Source organism: Rana temporaria, chromosome 13 (assembly GCF_905171775.1).
Source record: "Rana temporaria chromosome 13, aRanTem1.1, whole genome shotgun sequence".
NCBI classification, from domain to species: Eukaryota; Metazoa; Chordata; class Amphibia; order Anura; family Ranidae; genus Rana; species Rana temporaria.
The window spans coordinates 53411826-53433194 of record NC_053501.1 but is presented as its reverse complement, the minus strand read 5'-3'; the positions used below and the strand labels follow the sequence as shown (position 1 = coordinate 53433194).

General features: G+C 44.3%; 1 protein-coding gene across 1 annotated transcript in view; it reads right to left on the bottom strand.

The window, feature by feature from the left end:
- Positions 1-1891: 1891 nt before the first annotated feature.
- RPAP1 (RNA polymerase II associated protein 1) overlaps positions 1892-21369 on the bottom strand; it is a 91723-nt gene continuing 72245 nt past the window's right edge. The window contains exons 19-25 of the mRNA XM_040332584.1: positions 21001-21196; positions 16617-16766; positions 15828-15970; positions 13016-13820; positions 5646-5822; positions 3698-3754; positions 1892-2549 (exon numbers count right to left, since the gene is read on the bottom strand). Coding sequence (XP_040188518.1) covers positions 2403-2549; positions 3698-3754; positions 5646-5822; positions 13016-13820; positions 15828-15970; positions 16617-16766; positions 21001-21196 — 1675 coding nt within the window. The 3' untranslated portion in view covers positions 1892-2402. The remainder of the gene's footprint in view (positions 2550-3697; positions 3755-5645; positions 5823-13015; positions 13821-15827; positions 15971-16616; positions 16767-21000; positions 21197-21369) is intronic.

The window sequence follows — 21369 nt, the reverse complement described above, 5'->3', positions numbered from 1 at the left end:
TAAGAGGATTGGTGCCATTTTATAGGCAAGTTTGCCGCACTGCATCAACAGTCTTATTATTTGGTACCATCCTACCACTGTTTGCATTCTTCTTACCTTTTGAGAAAATCATGCCTAGATCTTCCACAGGACCTGCAGGAGTGTTTTATGCCTTTGCCATTCACCCTATCAGCCATCAGTTCCTTGGTTGCTTTTCATCATAAACTAATCTATATGGACTAAATGTGTATTGCACACCCTAGAAGAGCACTGTTTTTTTTACACGTTACCGCTTTAGCCTGGGGAGCACGACACCATCATGCACAATTAGGAATGTTAGTGCTATTTTCCAGCTAGAATCACTAGGGCTCATTCACACATGCTTCAACACACACATCAAAGCACCTACCATTTCAACATGCTCTTTGATGCTTCTGCAATGCTTCAGTGCTGCTTTTTTGAAGCTTTAGTGAAACCTGGCAGATGTCCTGTGTGTGTGTTGATATCTCATACCTGTGATTTCTCCAAAGCAAAGCTAAAGCTGAATAAAGGCCTCTCAAAAGCTTCAGGTACTTCAAGCAAGCTTTTTCAGACTTCTATGGAGGCTTTGAAGCACCACTAAAGCGACATGAGGTATAATGTTTGAAGCAAAGGAAATGCAAGATGTTAACAGGACTGTCAGCCAACCATTTTATTTAGTGACAGGGTCTTTGACTGGCATTCAGAGTGCTTTAAAAAAGAATGTCCAGAGCCATGATTTAAAGCAACTGTAAAGACCCCTAAGAGATAAGGCTCAATGTGGAAATTCTTTAAAGATATATCTCACTGCTTATTGTCCAGCTAATTCAGTCATTTCAGTTCCTTATCTGCAGATTTGTTCTTGGCCTGTGACTTAAGCCAGATAGACATGTACTGAAATTCGGCCGGTTCAGCAGGAACCAGCCAAATGTCTATTTGTGTGTAGCCCCCTCTGTTCAACAGAAGCCAATTGTTAGACTGGCTTCCGTCGAAAACCAGTATTTGGTCAGGCGCTGTGGCTCCGATCAGTGTATTTTGACAGGGGGAGGAGTCCCCGCAGTCAGAGTACAATAGCAAAGCAAGGGAGATCCCTGCATCCACATTTGTTGTCTGGATGCAGGAATTTGTGAGGTTTTGGGGTCCCAAAAATTCAAGGTGTGTACCCAGCTTAAAAGTACTGTAGCTGTTTCATGAAGATGTTATTCGGGTAACTATCATTTTCAGAAGCTAGTCACCAATGGTGGTCTAAATATTTCTCTGAGCATAGAATTTTATTTTTAAACGTCAAGAAAGGTGTTAGTTTTGTTTATTATGACAATATAAGAATATTTTTAGTTGGCTCCTGTTGACGATTCCCTCTAAAATAAAATAGTCTCCAACATACAGATCTGGAACAAACATGCCACAAATCAAGTCAGCATTCCTAATCGGCATACTTGTTCTGGGTCAAGATGTTGAAGCTTTGGGCTCAGCATTATAACTAGGCAACTAAGGTCCCTTTAACACAGGGTGGACTGCGGCTGCGATCTGCTTCTCAGTAAGGGATCTGGCCGCTGATCCCTGCTGAGCAGGCGGATGTCTGATCTGTGTCTGGTCCGCTAATGCAGAGCAGACACAGACACAGACCACTATGGGCGGCTGGATGTAAACAAACCACCTGTCTGGTTACCTCGGACTCCCATCCATCTCGATCCATTGGATGAAGGGGGGAACGGATCCCCATCTGTCTCTTTGTTTGGATGGATTGGATGTAGGGCGGGTCTAAACAGACACGTCTGTTAACATCTGCCACTCAATAGAGGAAAATGGAGGTTTAGATCGGTTCCCCGTCCGTTTTTCCATGTGAAAGGGGCCAAACATGTTCAATCAATGATGTATTTTTCTCTCAACACAGTTTTCCTTTAAACAATACCAAAACTATAAGTTTATTTTATGGTTTATACAGCAATATATTCAGTTACATCACATAAAGATGGTTTCATTTAAAATAACCTAGTTACAGCAGAGAAAATCATGCTGTGAGCCAGACTAATATACATGAAAGCAGTCTATTCAGCATCACTGATAATTTCCACCAAGAGCACAGTCTGCATTTTATGAACATGTAGTCATACCTTGAGAGGGTGATAAGTGCTTCAGACAAAACATAATAGCATCCGGGGTGAAAGACTTGTCAGTGTGTTTCTTCTGGACTACAATTATTAAATCTGGACTCTATTTACAATGAATGGCTGGAATCTCACAAAGATTCACTAACAGGTGTTTCAATACACAGAAAACCGGACCAGGTGCTTCGGATGATTCAGCCACTTTGGCTCCTTCTATTTCTTAAAGAAATCCCAACAACCCTGTGGATCGTGCAGCGTGAGAACACCTGACAACAGCTTCATAGTAGGTACAGTTTTTTACATTGCTTCTTTTGTCTGTTGTGGCTTCTCTGTCACCAATTCCAGATACTTCTGCCTGAGAGGAGGAAGCGCATCATACATCTCAAAGCCTAATGGGCTGTCTCTGGATGGTTGCTTGAAGTACAGGAGATGTTTCCTGAGACTCTTAAAGGAGAGGAATAAATGACAAAAATAAGTGCAGAATGGAGGGTCATTTACTTGACTTGTATAGTAGATCAGATATAAGAGAGCATGAGAGGAAAACAAAAGTTATTTTATTTTCTGGTTGTAATTAAAACCTAACACTTCTTAAATGGCAATGAAGGAAAATCTTTGACACATTACAAAACTAAGCATTCCTTAAATACTGACACCAGTGTTTTTTATTATCAGTTTTGTAGAGAATAGAAAAGAGATAAAATGTTTGTCCAGACTGCCCCTCACTTCCTCTTCCTGTAAAACTTGGACAAGAAATTGAAAGGTTGTCAACAGGACAAGAAGGCAAGCAAGAGAGTCAGCAAAAACAAAACATTAAAAGATATTATAACCCTTGTCTCACACTACTAAACGACATTCTATGGATTCAATGCTTTCTGAGCTACTAACCTAGAAGCAGAAGTCCAAACTCCTGATGCTTACACAAGACAGTGAACCAGAATGCAGTGAAGTTGTTGGTTTTTCAGTAAAGCAACTAGTATTTTAAAGAAGAGTTCAGCCATGTCAGCCCACATACTTCCAGGCACAGGCTTCATGAACACATTCACTAATGACCCGACGGGCTTTAAAAATTTCAAGACAGGACATACATATGGCCATACCTCTGGTAATCTATTATGTTCTGTATCACAGGCTACATAGTTAGTCAGGTTGAAAAAAGACACAAGTCCATCCAGTCCAACCACAAAAAAAATGCTAGTAGAGCATTAAAGTGGAGTTCCACCCCAAAATGGAACTTCCACTTTTTGGAATCCCCCCCCCCCCCCCCCCTCCGGTATCACATTTGGAACCTTTCAGGGTGAAGGAGGGAGCAGATACCTGTGTAATACAGCTATTTTCTCCCACTTCCGGGCATAGATCACCTCGGTGATCGAGGTGACCTACGCCACTTCCTGCGCCTATACTGTCCTTCCCTTGCTGTCTTCTGGGAGACACACAAGGCTTCACTTCCTGATTCTCTCACCGAGGATGGCGGCGGCAGCAGCCAAGTGGCTGACCGGCTTTCGACATCACATATTAAAAGTCAGCAGCTGGCTTCTAATATGTTTTTTAGGCGGACCTCCGCTTTAACATGGGCACAGATGTATGTGACATACCTCATTCACCATTAGGTTGGTCTTCCGAAGCATGCTCTTCCTTGCAGCATCAACTTCCTGCAAAACAACACAGTCAGGCTTTATAAAGAGTTTTATTAATAATGGCTAAATATTGTTTATGATAATCCGTTCCACTCCTCTGAGGGGCTAGATTGTTTTCGAACTGGCCTCCTATTTTCAATTTTGTCACTTATTCCACCTCTGTTGTTATTTTTAAATGATTTTATTGTTTTTATGTTGTGTTTTATTGAATTTTTATATTTGGTGCATCCAGGATACAATTTTTGATTGACATTAAGGATGTACCGTTTGTACCATTTGGTGTAATTTTCTAAGACAGCAGATTGCTGGCTTTATGTCAGTAGTTCTCTTTTTAGTCCACAAGATGCCGCTGTTGCAGGCACTTCATTCACTTGTGTTTTTTCCATCCTTTTAAAGCGGAGTTCCAACCACATATATGATTTTTATATTTTTTAATCCATCTGTTAGCATCACATTATGTTTATTTTACATTTGTTAGAGGCTTTTGTTAGTACTTTATTTAAAAACTTGCCTTATATTCCTCCTGCTCAGGTATTCCCATCTTGCTTGTGGGGAGGCGAAGCCCACAAGCATAAACTTCCAGGATACGGTGCTGCTGAATAACCAGCATGCACCACCCGTTCTCGCGCATGCGCAGTAAGCACAACTAGCAGTGCAGGAAACTTCTCAGGTTGCTATCACAACAGACGGCGGAATCAGAAGTGCCCACCCCGCTGTGATGGCAATCAAGATAGTCAGAATATATACAGACGAACACGGAAGACTGTAAATTGGACTCATTGCAGGGAGAGAGCAGCGCAGGTAATATTTGCATTATGCCCCAAACCATAAAATATAGTGGAATGGCAACAAAAAGCTTTGTTGCCTTTTTAAATGGAACTTAAATCCACATTTGCCTGCGTCACTTCTGATTTTGAAATAGCGTGATTCTAGCCCACCGACTCCTGGAAAAGGATGACACACCTCTCCCAGGAGCACTAGCGAGCACAGACGCAGAGGGAAATTATGTCAGGGGCCACGGAGAGGAAAAGGCAGATTACAAGGGACCCCAGAGCAACAGCCCTGAACTAGAGAGTAAAAAAATTCCAAAAGTTGTAGCTGATGGTTATTGCTGCTGTTTACTGTAAAGTTCATTTTATGGGTGGAACTCCACTTTAAGGCTGGGTTCACACTGGTACGACATGACAGTCGTACGACTGTGGATCTGACTTTGCCCTGCAACTGAACTCCGACTTCAATAAACAAGGATCCGACATTAATGCAGGCACTTTGTGTCCAATATGAATGTTTAGGGGGAACTCCACTCCAAATATAAAAAAAAAAGTGCATACCAGGCCTTTCAGTTTTTGTATTGTATTTTTTCATTACAGACTAAAGTTTATCTTTTGCAACATGTAACATGTTCCACTTGTATTTAGGGTGGAACATGTAACATGTTCCGGCTCCAGCTACCAGTTCCTTTGATCTCCCCCCCAGTTAGGAATCTTCTCCCTGCAACAGCATCATTCATTCACAGTTCCCTGTAAATGAATGAACTACAAGAACCATCAGCCACGGTGGCTCACAGCTTGTAGTTCTCAATGCAACTGCAAGGGCATGGATGAGTGCTCTCATAATTTATTCACAAGCCCTGCAGCTTTCAAACAGTAAGGCCATATGAAAGTACTGGCAGAAAGCTGCAAGGCTTGACTGCAGAATTCTGACACTGCACCCCTGATCCACTGATCACGACGGCAATGCTTTCCGGGCTGCTGCAGGAAAAATTATAAATGCACTTGTTTTTTCTGCAAAAATACGTGCATTTAGTATTTTTTCGAGAAAGGTAAAACTTATTTAATATATAAAACTTATCCTTTAATATATTTTATAATATATATAAAAAAAGTGGTCCAATTTCTTCTCCTACCTCAGTTACACGGTCTTGTGAAAAGATGAAGCTGTTCACATGAGCCACAGCCACGACATAAAGAACAGGGCACCAAGTCTGACGCAATGCTCCCATTACCAGAGTCCGAAAATAGAGGCGCAGTAGATTCAAATTATCTTCAGGAGGAGATGTGTACAGATCAAGTTGAACAGGAAACTGAAAGGAAAACAACAATACCAAGTTTTTTGAGGAAAGCACAACATAGATGATAGGATTTTAAAACAATTAGAATGTTGTCACAATAATAGGGATTTTGTAGTCACCAGAAAATGCTTTTCTTGGAGGCCATTGAGAGACACAGGAAGTATTTACAGTTGGCTTATACTGCCGCTTGCAGCAGGATTGAACACTGGCCATTAATTCCCTTCCAGTACTAGCATGCCTCAGCAAAGCTGTACCAAAAACATTATTATAAACAAGGAGGGGTAAAACATATGTCACTCAATGGGCTCCAAGAAATTGATATTTATGGCGAGTTCATGGACGGACACAGCAGCATCTTGACATATGGGTATTATCCTCCTGTTAGGAAATTGACTAGGCAGAAAAACAGCATGTTAAATGTTAAAACACGTCACACAGTACAGTACCGCCCAGGGGGTGGTCCCCCTGGGTACATCTCTTCTCCCTGCATCTTGCAGCTCAGTTTGTAAAAAAACAGTACAAACATAAAAAGGAGGGGTGGGTGCTGTGTCCGTCCATGAACTCAGAGAAATAGATTTTACGGTGAGTACAAAAATCCTATTTTCTCTTCCGTTCATGGACGGACACAACAGCATCTTGACATATGGAACGTTCCCAAGCAGTGTCAAAAAAACAAAAATGAGGGGTGGGAAAACAGCATCAAGCAAACTTCACCCCAAACAACCAGAGCTCCTCAACAAAGGACTTGCAACTTCAAAAAGCTGCCTGCAAAACTTTGCGGCCGAAGCAAGCATCCGAAGATGCACTCAAATTTTGTGAAGGTGTGAATGGACGACCAGGTCGCCGCCTTACACACTTGAGAAACAGACGATTGATGTCGGAAAGCCCAAGAGGCATCTATTGCACTGGTGAATGTGCCGTAACTGGGAAGGGAGGCGCCTGCCCTTTCAGAGCATAGGCCTGAATCACGATCTGTCTGATCCACCTAGAGATGGTGGCTGACGAGACCGCCAGACCCTTCTTAGGACCAGCCGCCGACATGACCAGTGAATGCGACCTCTGGAACGGGGCAGTCGCAGACAGGTACACCCGCAGAGCTCGGACGACGTCCAAGAAATGCAACGCAGTCTCTCTGTGGGATGCGCCGGCCGAGGACACAAGGCCGGAAGAACAATGTCCTCATTAAGGTGAAAGGCCGAAACGACCTTAGGAAGGAACGACGGCTGCGGACGCAGCACCACCTTCAAAGGAGCCGAAACACCTCCGAGTGCAGAGACCATTCTCCTTGGTCCAGCATCTGGCGACTCAGGTAGTCTGCCTTCCAGTTTTCCACGCCTGGAATGTATACGGCCGACAGGGCCGGTACGCTCCTTTCTGCCCACCTCAGGATGTGGGCAACCTCCGACGCTGCAGTCAAGCTTCTTGTTCCTCCCCGATGATTGACATCCGACTGGATGCCCCTGTAGCCTCAGACCATGTGGAGAGGCACAGCCTGATCGTCCGGAGTTCCAGGACATTGATCGGCAAAAGGGATTCCTCCGGAGTCCAGTGACCCTGGGCCGACTGGACCCCCCAGACTCCCCCCCCAACAGTTAAGGCGTGGGCGTCAGTCGTGACCACCATCCAGTGAAAAGGAAGGAACGACTTCGCGGACAGAAGGGCCGGTGATGTCAGCCACCAAACCAGGGAGGTCCTGACTAGGTGGCTCACCCGGATTTGACAATCCAGGGACGATGGGCACTTGTCCCCATCTGGACAGAATTTCCTTCTGCAACACTCAAATGTGAAATTGAGCATACAGTACTGCCTCGAAGGAGGCTACCATGAGACCCAGGACTCGCATGCAAAAGCGGAGTGACGACCATCTTTTGGATGTCAACTGCCGCACCGCAGCCCGAAGAGTCTGCAACCTTTCCACAGGGAGAAAACTTTCACTTCTGAGGAGTCCAGAATCAACCCCAGATACACTAGGCATTGAGTCGCTACCAATACTGACTTCTGAGTGTTCAGCGCCCAAAATCTCGGAGGGTCTGACAGGTTATAGACACGCTCACCTCTAATTCTGAGCTTGAAGTGGCCCTCGGAAGAAGATCGTCCAAGTAGCCCATGATGGCGATGCCACGCTGTCTTAGTAGGGCCAGAATCAGGGCGAGCACCTTGGTAAACACCCTCTGTGCCGATGCCAGGCCAAAGGTGAGAGCCACAAATTGGTAGTGGTCTTCCCCGACCGCAAAGCGCAGACATCTCTGATGCCTGGTGCATATGGGGACATGCAAGTATGCGTCCGTGATGCGACAACAGATCGAACCGACTCCATCCAGAATCTTTGTACCTTCACAAAGCAATTGAGAGCCCTGAGATCCAGGATTGGGCGAACGCCCTCCATCTTTGGTACTACTAACAGGTTTGAGTAAAACCCCTGAAATCGTTCCTGTACCGGGACAGGAATGATTACTCCGCGTACCAGCAGATCCTGAACTGCGCCCAAACAGGGCTGTCCGACGGGTCGGCTGAAGCTGGAGGGAAAAAATCTGTTTGGTGGGCAAGAGAGAAACTATCTTGTACCCTGAGGAAACGACGACGCAAACCCACCAGTCGGAGATCAGCAATGTCCACCGGGTCGCGAATTTGCAAAGACGTCCCCCCACCAGAGAGATGGGTGGGGGCAAACCTTCATGCGGACGTGGATTTGTTTGCAGGCTTGCGAAACCAGGGACGCTTCTGTCCCTCAGTAGGCTTATTGGCCTGGGATTGTTTACTGGCCGAGCTGGGCAGACGAAAAAAACCGCTTGTGCGCAGTGAAGGAGGGCCCTTGCCTATGGCGTGGCTCCTTACCCTTTTTGGATTGTGGGAGCAGCGTACTCTTACCCCCTGTGGCATCTTTAATAATGTCATCCAGGGATGCTCCAAAAAGTCTGTCGCCCTTAAAAGGCAAATCCATCAGGGCCTTCTTGGAAGATTGGTCCGCAGACCAACATTTTAGCCAGAGCAGGCGGCGTAACACCACCGCATAGCTTGAGGCTCTGGCCAGCAGAAAAATAGTGTCCAAGGCTGATTCGCAGACAAATTTTAGGCCCTGTACCAACTGGTCGGCTAGCGCTACCTTGTCCGAGGGAGCCGGACGTGCTTTTAACCCATTGTGCAGCATCTTTACCCATCAGTGAGTGTCCGACACAAGGGCCCCAACTATCGTTGGGTGCACAGCCGAGCACACCACTGTGTATAGGTTGCGGGAGACCGCCTCAGCCTTCTTGTCCGCAGGGTCATTAAAAGCAGGAGCCCCTTCCACCGGAATCGTGGTTACCTTGTTTAGTCTGGAGACAGGAGGGTCCACTATCGGAGGAAAGGTCCATTTTTTCAGGAAAAAATCCTCAAGAGGGTAACGCACCACCAAATTTTTAGGGACAGAAAAAACCTTCTGTGGTTTGTCCCAGTTTGTCTAGATAAAACACACAAGGAAACACCTTAGCAGTGTGGGACGGCTTACGGAACCCAAAAGGGACCGAAGCCTCTGTTGCTACCGCAGACTCCTCTATTTTTAGAGTATCTCGCACTGCGGTATTAAGATCACGACCAGAGCCTTTTCGCATGCTGACCCGGATCCGGAGTCATCCTCACTGTCCGGACGGTCCTCGGATACATCAGAGCCAGGATCATGAGCCGTAGCTGGACCTGGCTCCGCATCAGAGTTGTCCCCAGAAGATGGCGTGTTCCCATGCGCCTTGGCAACAAAAGCATCTAGGATTGCCGACATAGCGTCAGATACATCGGGTGCAGGGGCATTAATTGCTAGCTCAGCAATAGGGGAAAAGGCGTCTGCTTCCGACGCCATGCTGACCCATGCGCCTGACACCCACAGGAACTCCAAGGCAAGGTACAACAACCCACCATCCTAGCTGCGAGAGAGACGAGGGGTTCCCCCCCAGAGGACTCATGACCCTTGAAACAGTATAGTACAGCTGCTGTCCGCTACCTGCTTGAGCTGCTTCCTTGTCAGCTGTCTGTGTCAGGCTGACCACTGCGCAGCGTGTCTGCAAGCTTGTGCCGTTTAAATGACAGCGAGGAAATGGCTGCTGAGTGGCAGAGGCCGAACAACGCTGCGGATCACAAGAACATGGCCGCCGAGTGGCAGGTAGAGGCAAAAACACAGCGTGGACCCGAGCACAGTGTGGATAACAGGCAAAATGGCCGCTGATTAGCAGATAGAGGCCAAACAAAGCACAAACCACAAAAACATGGCCTCCGAGCGACAGATAGAGGCCAAACCCAGCATGGACCACAGGCAAATTGGCCGGCGATTAACAGATAGAGGCCAAACACAGTGTGGAACACAAGCAAAATGGCCGCCGACAGCATGGAGGGGAACACACAGGTAAGCAAACATTTCATGGCAGCTTATAGCATTTGTAAGCAGACGTACAGCGCAGTTCCCTCACAGGTGAAACCCCCCCCCCAGGTGAACCCCCGGTAGGGTTGCCACCTCATCCCTTTAAAACAGAACACATAATAATTACACAGGCTCTGTGGCGGACTAAAGTGGTAATTAAACTCACTTGGTGCCTTACCTGCATCAAATTAGCCTCAGAACCTGTGTAATTCATAAGTGTTCTGTTTTAAAGGGATGAGGTGGTAACCCTAACCCCTGGGCCCCAGCAGTCAGCCTAGCTCAGAGAGCCCAGGGAGGAGGGAAGGGAGGGAGGAAAGGAAGGATGAGACCCCCTACTCGACCTCCCGGGAATGTCCAGGTATGTCCTCCTGTCAAAGCAGAGGATTACTACTTACCCTTCCTGCATTGATTCTGCTGGAAGCATCCCAGACAGACCATCTTCCGCATGGTTACGGAGGTGACTGTCGGCCCGGCCGCTGCAATTATGCCCTATAGACCGGTCAAATGCTAGCCCTGGAGCGTGTAGCTCACCGACCACCCGTAGAGCAATGGGCATGTCGTGGACAACCCAGCGCATAGCCACGGTCGGCACACTTTCGATGGCCGAAACTGGGGAGACTACAAGGATCTGGGATCCAGCCTGTCACCCAGTCGGCGGTTGATTGTAGATCACAGGAACAATCAAAAATGTTTTTATTTAAAATTCAATTTGGAATAGATCTCCAGGCCTATGGGCCCGAAGGGAGCCATGTCTTCTCCTTAGCTAGGCAGAAAAAAACTGATCTGCGAGATGCAGAGAGAGGGGGTTATACCCAGAGGAACCGCCCCCTGGGCGGTACTGTATGGTGTGTGATGTGTTTAACACTTTCTATAAGTTTATACCTAGTCACTCCTGAATGAAGGCTAATACCCACTTTGTCAAGATTAAGGCTGTGTCCGTCCATGAACGAAAGAGAAATATCAGCATTCAGTCCAACCGCTTCAACCCCTTTGGCGGCAAAGGGGAATCAAGACAACCTAAGTAACTGGGGTAACTGTAGTGATGGGCTCGACTGGGCTACTAAGTAAGTCTACCGATATAGGGCAATGGCTGAGGCAAAGCCAGCAGCTTTGGACCTGAAAAGTGTTCCGCAGCTAGCTTTTAATAGAACAGTTACACCCTGCAAAAACCCCATACACTGAAAGCTACTTCCAGACCTCCCCAATGTTCAGCCCAGCGAGGTCTGGACAGTGTCCTCCAAAAGTCAGGCCGAGAATGACCACACTGGGGAGATGCAATAAAAAAGAGGAAGCTCCAGCAGCAATGTAGCAGTAGCAATGTACAGAAGAATTTGATTGATGAAAAATATAAGATAATTATGCTAGCAAAAAAAAATAGTTAATCTTATACAGCACAGCTGAAGAAATTACACCCATTCTCCAAGGATACTAGCAAACAAACTGGTATTGGGAGAAGTTATCCTGAGCTGGCCGAAATATCCACCTCCGCAATGATCCGATTCTGCAGACAAAAGAAAAACCCTATTTTTCCTTCCGTCTGTGGATCGGATCGGATGAACACAGACACACGGTCCGTGTTCATCCGATCCCCCCATAGGGGAGAGCGGAGAAAAGACAGGGCGGTCCCTGCACAGTGTGCGGAGAACGCCCTGTCATCCGCCAGCTCAGCGGGGATCAACGGAACGATCCCCACCGAGCATACGGAGGCAGATCATTACTGTTCCGGCCCGTGTGAAAGGGGCCTTAAACTTAGTGGAAGTAAAGGCTAAATAAAAATCTTGTTAAAAATGTTGTCCCCCCAACTCCTACCTGTGCTGCATATCTTTATAGAAGAGATCAATGTAAATATATTTTCTTTAATCCATGTTGGTGTGGTCACGTAACCTTGAAGCAGCGGCTACCCCGTGACAGGGAGAGCTCAATAATGGGGCTGAATCCTGAGAGCCGCAACTTCACCTCCCGACTTCCATTGCAGTTCAGTTGTCGGTGCTACCTCCCACACAGGAGCTTCTCACTGACATAGGCTTGCTGCTTCTGAATCACGTGACCACAATAAAGTAGATTAAATTAAAAGTAATTACACTGACCATAATCTAAACAATATGCATCATTGGTAGAAAGAGGAAGAGAATGTTTTTAACCAGACTTATATTCAGCCTTTACTTCCACTTTAAAGACTTATTGTGTTCTTCAATTGACTAGGAAGAAATCTACATCACTGATGTATCTTAGTTGCGTTCACAGACAGAAAATTCCAGGGGCACTTCGAGGAAAAAAGCCAGAAAGTAGCCCTGGAATTCTCTTTTTGATGTTACTTGTGAACACTAGACAAGACAGAGCACCGAGATTCAGCTCCAATGAAATGACAGCTTGCAAGTGATCTTCAGAGGTGTCCCTGTCTGATTAAGTAGCATGTCGATGTACAACCCTGAGGAATAACTTAAGTGCCACATATGTATTTTTTGTGCTTAAAATTCAGCTTGGATCCCAGGGAACGATCTTTAAAAGAAGTACTGGAATCCATTTTTTCCACATGATCATACTTACCTAGGTGAATGCAGCATCGGTCCCATGCTGCATCTGTCCCCTGGTGCCTCTACACTGAGAACCAAGTGATCGAACACTGCGATCAATCGATTTTGACAGCTCGCTGAGCATAGAGCTGCAGAGTTTCAGTCAGCAGCTCTCTGCTCTACCCCCTTCTCATTCACTGGAGCGCTGGACTGTATATCCAGGACTTTGTATTGCAGTAGTTGGTAAATCTAAAAGTAATTGTTAAATCTGATTTTCAGATAATGGCCCAACTTGCTGGTCTTACCTCCTTCAGGGGTACATACAGGGACCTCAGACTGTTGACATGTTCTCCAAACAGGGCCTGTTTAAGTTGGACACTAAAACGTCTCTGCAACGGAAGAAGCACCATCGTTCCAAATAAGGGGTCACCGAAGGAAACTCCTTCAAACTGCTCCAAGAGGTCCATGTAGAAATCATAAAATGAAGCCAGGCCAGGTAGAGGCACATCAAGCTTTAATGACTCCATGTGCTTAGGCTGACTATAAAGAACAGTAAGTGTTGCCAAGTATGCATGAACAGGCACTTCCAAGAAGAGGTCACTACCTGTCAAAAAGACACAAGCTAATCTTGCCAGCTTCGCAGCAGGTGGGACACACTGTAAGCATCCAGGACGCCAAGTTTCCAAGAGAAGGATCCACTGTAAGTTCCTTGCGACTCTGTTAACCAGGTCAGGAGGAAGACTATTCACGATCCTCCCTTTTGTCTCTGCATTAGTCACGTTGTTGTAAAGATTGATCAGTGGAAGAAATGGCCAATCAAATGGCAGAATGGGACCTCTGGCTTCAGGTAACATGGCAGATTGAATGAAACAAGTTTTTCCCTGATAGGCAACCCTGGAGTGATTGAGGGCTTGTTTCATGTGGGCAAAATGAGTCAAGTAGCAGCTCTGGATAAAAGGGAGATCTTTAAAGGCTTGTTCCAGCAGAACACCGCGACTTGGAGACTCTGAAGCCACAGCAGCTGATCCAAGGGGTGATGGATTGCCTTCGGATGTAATATGTAAAATATCAGATAAATCAGCTGCTTGTGGACCCCCGGCACTTCCTTCTCTGTGAAGAACAAGAGATATATGAACTTTACCTTTCAAATGTCACTTGTGCCAAAACTTGTTGTTCTATTTGGCACAGTTGATACATCCAAAACAATCACCCTACTTAAAATAAAGAGAAGTATTAAAATGCTGGACTCGAGGCTGAAAAACGCTCATCTAAAGACATTCCTCATGGGTCTCCAAAAATATAAATCGTGTGTGTGTGTGTGTAAGCATCAAGACCAGTCATCCTGCACAGAGGGGGAGGGGGGAGCGCAGTACTGACAGTTTTTACTACAGGAAACTAGTACACAAAGGGGAGGGAGCTATTTTTGCTGGATTACTGCACATATTAGAAAAAAAATACATAAAAACACACTAAGTAAGGTTTCACATGCCTCTTACCCTGTTCCACTGGCTATTTAACTACTAGCCGACCAGCCACCGTCATTATACGGCGGCAGGTCGGCTCTCCTGGGCGAGAGCCCGTAGCTATACGTCCGCTTTTCGAGCGGCCACTAGGGGGCGCGTGCGCCCCCCCCCCTCGCCCCCGACTCCCGTGCGTGTGCCCGGCGGGCTCGATCGCCACCGGGCACCCGCGATTGCTCGTTACAGAGCGGGGAACGGGAGCTGTGTGTGTAAACACACAGCTCCCGGTCCTGTCAGAGGGGGGGGAAACGCTGATCCTCTGTTCATACAATGTATGAACAGAGGATCAGTGTTTCCCCTAGTGAGGCCACCCCCCCCCCCCCCACAGTAAGAACACACCCAGGGACATACTTAACCCCTTCCCCGCCCCCTAGTGTTAACCCCTTCACTGCCAGTGGCATTTTTATAGTCATCCAATGCATTTTTATAGCACTGATCGCTATAAAAATGCCAATGGTCCCAAAAATGTGTCAAAAGTGTCCGAAGTGTCCGCCATAATGTCGCAGTACTGATAAAAAAAAAAATCGCTGATCGCCGCCATTACTAGTAAAAAAAATATATTAATAAAAATGCCATAAAAATACCCCCTATTTTGTAAACGCTATAACTTTTGCGCAAACCAATCAATAAACGCTTATTGCGATTTTTTTTTTACGAAAAATATGTAGAAGAATACGTATCGTCCTAAACTGAGGAAAAAAAATGTTTTTATATATTTTTGGGAGATATTTATTACAGCAAAAAGTAAAAAAATATTCATTTTTTTCAAAATTGTCGCTGTAAAGAAAGCTCTATTTGTGAGAAAAAAAGGACGCCAATTTTGTTTGGGAGCCACGTCGCACGACCGCGCAATTGTAAGTTAAAGCGGCGCAGTCCCGAATCGCAAAAAGTGCTCTGGTCTTTGGGCAGCAATATGGTCCGGGGGTTAAGTGGTTAATGTTTTTTTTCCATGTGGTCTCACCTTTTTATTTTACTTCACTGAGATTATACTGCTGGGTGCATTTTGTTTTGCGATTAGTATTTATGTACTTATTGGATGTTCTGGGAGCTTTAGATTTCAAAGAATGCGCACTTGGAACATGTCTATGGGCTTAAAACATGCAAAGAAACAGTCGGATAATGCCTTCATGTCTGACCACCCTTTGATGTCTATGTCTTTAGGTGTGGGCATATGATGGATTGAAAACATTTTAGACTAAGGTACAACCAAAGGCAATTTTTTTTGTTTTATTTTGTTTTGTAGTGGGATTAGAATACCTATCAAGTTTTTATTGCAGTTTGCACCCCCCCCCATTAGGGAGATTCGTTCTCTCTATTTGTCACGTTTACTGTGATCACTCAAAGTAAAAGTAAAATAAAATCCCAAATGCTGGGTTGTCCCCAGAACTTTAGAAGAGAGAAAATGTAGCAACTGTGACACTAGTTCCAGCAAACCCAGGTGACAACCAGGAAGTACCTCACTTTGGAGGATTTACTTTCACTTCCCGTTTTAGCTATGGGACAGGAAGTGAGAGTAAAGCTCCCCAATGGGACACAGATGGCAAAACAACTGGCAGGCAAAAAAAATTAAAATGCACATTGGATAGCAAGTACTTACGGCATAAAAATAGGATTGAATGCAAAAGTGGTAAGGATCCTATGAGCCAAGTGCTCACTGCCTGGTAAGAGTCGACTCAGCAAGTTCAGAGAGACAGAGTGGAAAATCAAAGTATAATGGGACTGCTCTGGAGACATAGATGCCTATGAAGGAAGCATATTTTAAATAAATGTAATGGATTAGGATAACTTTCATTCTCAAAACCAATTTTACATAAATGTTATTTCATAAAAAAAAAAAAAAAAACATATTAGACACTTACACTGGTCTCCACACCAAAGAAGCATAGTACTGAATATCTCTATCACAGCCATAATGACAAATAAAATGGAGGAAGAAGAAGCTGCATCCAAATATACAGTCATGTAGAAGAAGTAAATGTCCCTCATGAAAATTAGTAACTTTTTCAACAAATCTGAACAGGCAAACATTCAAATTTATTCAGAGAGTGGCTACAAATAAAGGAGATGCACTTGAATCAGAACAAACAAAAAAGTTACAAAATGTTGGTGGGTTTGCCTTGAGCCGTCTCTTTCAAATGCGCCCTCCACCCCACTCCCTACAGAATTTAAATTGGGATAAAAACAGGCTTTTACTAGGTCAGTTCATATGTCTATTTCTTCTCTTTAAACCTTTCCTTGGTTCCATGTTGGCTTTCTATCTTATAGGAGTATGAAGCTGTCACTTGATGATCTTTATGACCAGACCAAAATTTAGTAAAACAGACATGTATTACTACACAAATAAGTGACAGGAAAACATAAAAAAAAAAAAAAGCACACAATTTACCACTTTGTACAGCAGCGACAGCATGAAATAATGGAAGTGATATTCGTGACGCAGGAGCCAGTTGGAGGAAGAAGTCACTGCTGGGGTTGGACATTCAGTTGTCTTAAGGAAATAATTTTGTAGACCTTTGTATTTCAAAATGAAGGAGAACTAAACAATAGAGAAAAAAAAAAAAGTAGAAATGCATCACTAACATAAAAGAACATTAGTTCACTTAAAGGGGTTGTTTCACCCAAACGAATCGAAATCAATGCAGCCGATTGTAAAAGTCACATGTATGAATGTAAATATATTTTATCAAAACAAGAGAGCTTTGACATGCAAAGTTAGAAGCTGCAAAACCAAAAACATTGGTGGGAAGGGCTTTACACTTGACTCCACATCAGCTGCTGACTGATAACTTAATAATCATTAAAGGCCCATTTACATATAATTGAGTCTGCGTTACCAGGGGCATAGGTGTGCTCAGCCTATTGCATTAGGGTGTGTACCCCAAAGTGTGCGTGTCTACATACTGATGGTCAAGGCACATTGATCTCCCTGCCGGCACAATTTAAGAAGTACGTAAGCACTTCTCTTATGGCAGAGCCGGTTAAAAGGGAAATCTTTCCCATCTCTCTGCTGCCACACCAAGCGATAATGATACTGCTCACTAGGCGATTAGGCACACCTGGCACACCCTCTGCGCACGCTCTGCCAGGGGTCATATCAAGTGTTAACTTGTTAAAAGGCAGCCTAATCATCTGAATGGGCTGTCAACACACCAAAAATCAGACATGGACCATGTTTTAGTGTTATTGTGTGTTGCGGTGCCCTGCATTCCCTTTGTGTACAGAAGTGTCACGGAAAATGAATGGCACTTCAATGCACTAACCTTTGCATGGTGTGTTGTGGCAACATGCGTGTTAACACAACACATAGGTAAAAGGTACAGGTCAGGATCAAAATATATAATAGCTGCCAGCTGTCTTAGATGGCACACGTGCCAGGGCTGTAATCTTCACCCTTCCTTCACCATTAGGTAAAGCACTGGCTTCAAACAATAAAGCCCCTTTCATACCGGGGCAGGAGGTGCAGTGGCGGTATAGTGTCGCTATTTTTAGTGGCGCTATACCGTCAAAATTGGTGCGGATCTGTAGAGGCGCATTGCCGGCGGTATAGCCGCGGTGTCCCATTGTTTTCAATGGGAAGGAGTGGTAAACACACCACTCCAAAGATGCTGCTGGCAGGACTTTTGGAGCGGTCCTACCAGCGCATCGCCTCAGTGTGAAAGCCCACGGGCTTTCACACTGAGACTGCAGGGCAGGAGTTTTTTAGGTGGTATTTAGGCACTATTTTTAGCGCTGAACCGCCTGAAAAACTCCTCAGTGTGAAAGGGGTCCAAGTCTAATCTGGGGTCAGGAGACTTGATATCTACAAGCTTGTTTCAGGTCAGCGTTTCACAAAGCAGTCAGTCAAGCAATAACGACGACAGCTCAGGAGGTCAGAAATGTCACCTTCCATATTCTCTGTTCTGAAAAATTCCCTTTAATACATGTCATTAGAAAACCACACTGACATTGTTGGCCTCTCATTTAAAAAAAAAAAAAAAAAAGTAGCTGCTTGTTGTTATAATGACTGAAAGAAATGATATCTGACTTTCCTGAATTAAATGCTTTTCTGGGTCAGCGAACCAGAAATAACTGAGGGCATATTGCCCCAATCACGTGCTCCAAGTCACAACCCCAATCACGTGCTCCGATCCACTGACCAAAATCAACTCCAGATACCCAAAGCCAGATACAAGTCCAAAGGAGAACGAAGATTTGCAGTCCAAGGACCTCGACTATGGAACGCTCTACCAACCAGCATCCGAATGGAGGTGAATCACCTGGCCTTCAGAAAAAAACTCAAAACCCATCTTTTCTGAAGGCAAAAGGACAGTAGGGAACGGATACTAAGCGCCCAGAGGCGATTCAGTTCGCATGTGTTGCGCTATATAAGTTTTTCACTCACTCAGAGAGTCCGAATAAAGACAGACAACTAGCATTTTCCAAAGAAAGGTCATCAGCAGCAGATACTGTATTTCTTTCATGACAGGTGTTCTTCAATTTTATATGACAGCGCTAGATTTCAGCACACCCACAATAATGATGTTTTTTGCAATGACAAAGTATTGTAAAGCCAAATCATTTTTTAGCTCTGAAATGAGCAGACAATGCTTAAGAACACCGTTTTTTTTCGATTCCACTTTGGGGAAATTACCCTTCACTTTCCGTCCAAGTGACACAGCAGGAGGTAGATTTCCAGAACAGGTTTTCCCATTGGAAGATTTCCAATCACCTCCTTTTCCTGCAGCAACTTAAAATGATGGATTTCCCATAACTTTCTATATCAAAGACAATGGTCACCAGGACAGACAGAGAATGGGATGTTACATGTTAAATAGTTCTCCAATAAGTTATTACTTTTGTCCAAATATTCTACTGTGAAGAGTAACTGCTTTGCATTTACATAAATGTGCATTGCTCTATTAAAAACCACTTCTGAAGAATGGTTTAAAACCTGCCCTCTGCTATTTGCAAAGACCCAGTGGCTGGTTTACACTGATGCGATGCGAAAAACCCCATGTGATTCGGAACAGGAATTGCAACGCATAACTAATCAAATCACATGCAATTGTTTGCAGTGCAACTTGAGCCCATTCATTTTGTCTGCTCAAATCGCACCACACCTGCATGACTTAGAGTGCAGGCATTTTTATTTATCACACTGGAATGGTGTTGACATCCATGCGACCTGATTCAGCCCATTACATTAGTCTTGCAACTTGTTTTTGGGGTGTCATTAAACTGTTACTAAACCCACAAAAGTTAAATCAGTCTGTATATGCATGCTCACTGGGGAACAAGGGGCTATATCCTCTGCGATGAAAGAAAAATCCTGGATCGCTGCACTCCTCAAAAAACTATGTCTTTATTCAAAACATGAAAAAACAACAAAAATTCAAATGGAAAAAACAGCCAAAATTCATGCAGTCAACCAAGGAGTGGATTAGGAAAAAAGAGCTGTCATGTTTCGCATCCTGTGATGCTTACTCGTAGCTAGTGAACAAATGACCAAAATGTGCTTAAATATGGGAGGGAAAGAGGTGAATGGGGCGTTTCACCAAACACTCCCAGGTGATCATTAGTCAAAGGAACACAATTTCCCTTGATGTATCACACATGAGGTGCTCCTGTGTATGAGATTAAAAAAGATTTGTGAATGAAAAAAAAAACTAATTTCTCAAACTCTTGATGGTGAAACCAAACAAGAGAAAGAAAAAAAGAGGAGAGAGGCTATATCCTCTGCATTATGAATAAAGGCTGTTTGATCCTATCTTCTCTTATCCTCCCATTCTTCCATTGTCCCCAATCCATCTTCTGATAAGACAGAGCCTTTAGAGTCATTCTGCACATGCTCAGAGTGTTCATTGCTAGAGTTTTGCTTTTTTCTTGGGAGGGTGCATGTGATCAGCACAGGGCTAATCAGCACTGTCCAGACAGAGGCCAGGGGTCCTGCAGCCTCAAAGGACAGACAGAAGAGAATGAAAACTCCTCCTACAAGCTTTGAGCACAAACTGATAGAAGTCACTATACTGCTGATGAGAAATGGCATTAAGCAGTATATATGTGAAAAAGGTATAATAGGAAACGGCGCCAATAATAGACATAAAAAATAAATACATATTATATATATATATACACACATACATACATACATACACACACGTGTGTGTATGTATATATATATATATATATATATATATATATATATATATATATATATATATATATATATACACACATACACACACATACATACACACACACACACACACACACACAAACACACACATGCACACACACACACACACAATACATACATACACTAGTGCAGCTCCAAAATTTGTGACAACTAATGAACGTATAATAAAGGTGAAAGGGCTCAAGTAGAATATATGCAATTACCAAAAATGTATAATAAGTGAAAAATGTGTGTCAACAAATAATCAATTATTTGTTGACACACATTTTTCACTTGTTATTAATTTTTGGTAATTGCATATATTCTAGTTGCGCCCTTTCGCCTTTATTATTATTAGCGGTATATATGTACTAAAATTATTGCATTTCCATGTTCTGTGCACTGTGGAAGACCAGATATAGCGAATGCAGGGTCCTGGGTTTAGTAACACTTTAACTTAACATTGACATCAGCAGCGTTTTGCATGAACAGAGTACAACTGTGATGTGGTGCGGAAAAAGCATAGGAATCAATACAAATGTCGCACCACATCAGTGTGAACCAAGACTCACTGATACACCTTACCATTAATGTCTGTGTATTGTCTGGCGCTCACCTTGTTGATCATCCCCTTGTGGATATTGCAGATACTGCAGACGAGGTTAAGCATAGCGGTCAGTATAGGAAACGGGGACTTTTTCCCAGGCAGGCTAAGTGGTGGTTTCCCTCCAGCACAACTTAGGGTCACAATGCTGCTGACAGACTCCGGGAGAGGGGAGCAGGTAAGAGGGTTACACACAGCAGAGCAAGACCTGACAGCACAAGATTTATAGTGAAAAAAGAGACAAAAGGGATATATATTAGGCAAAATTCAGGTCTGAAAGCAAGAAAAGGAACATAAATTATTTGAACATTTTCATGACTAGTAATATGAGGCCAAGAACATGTAAAAACATTACATATGTTACATATAGTTACATAGTTA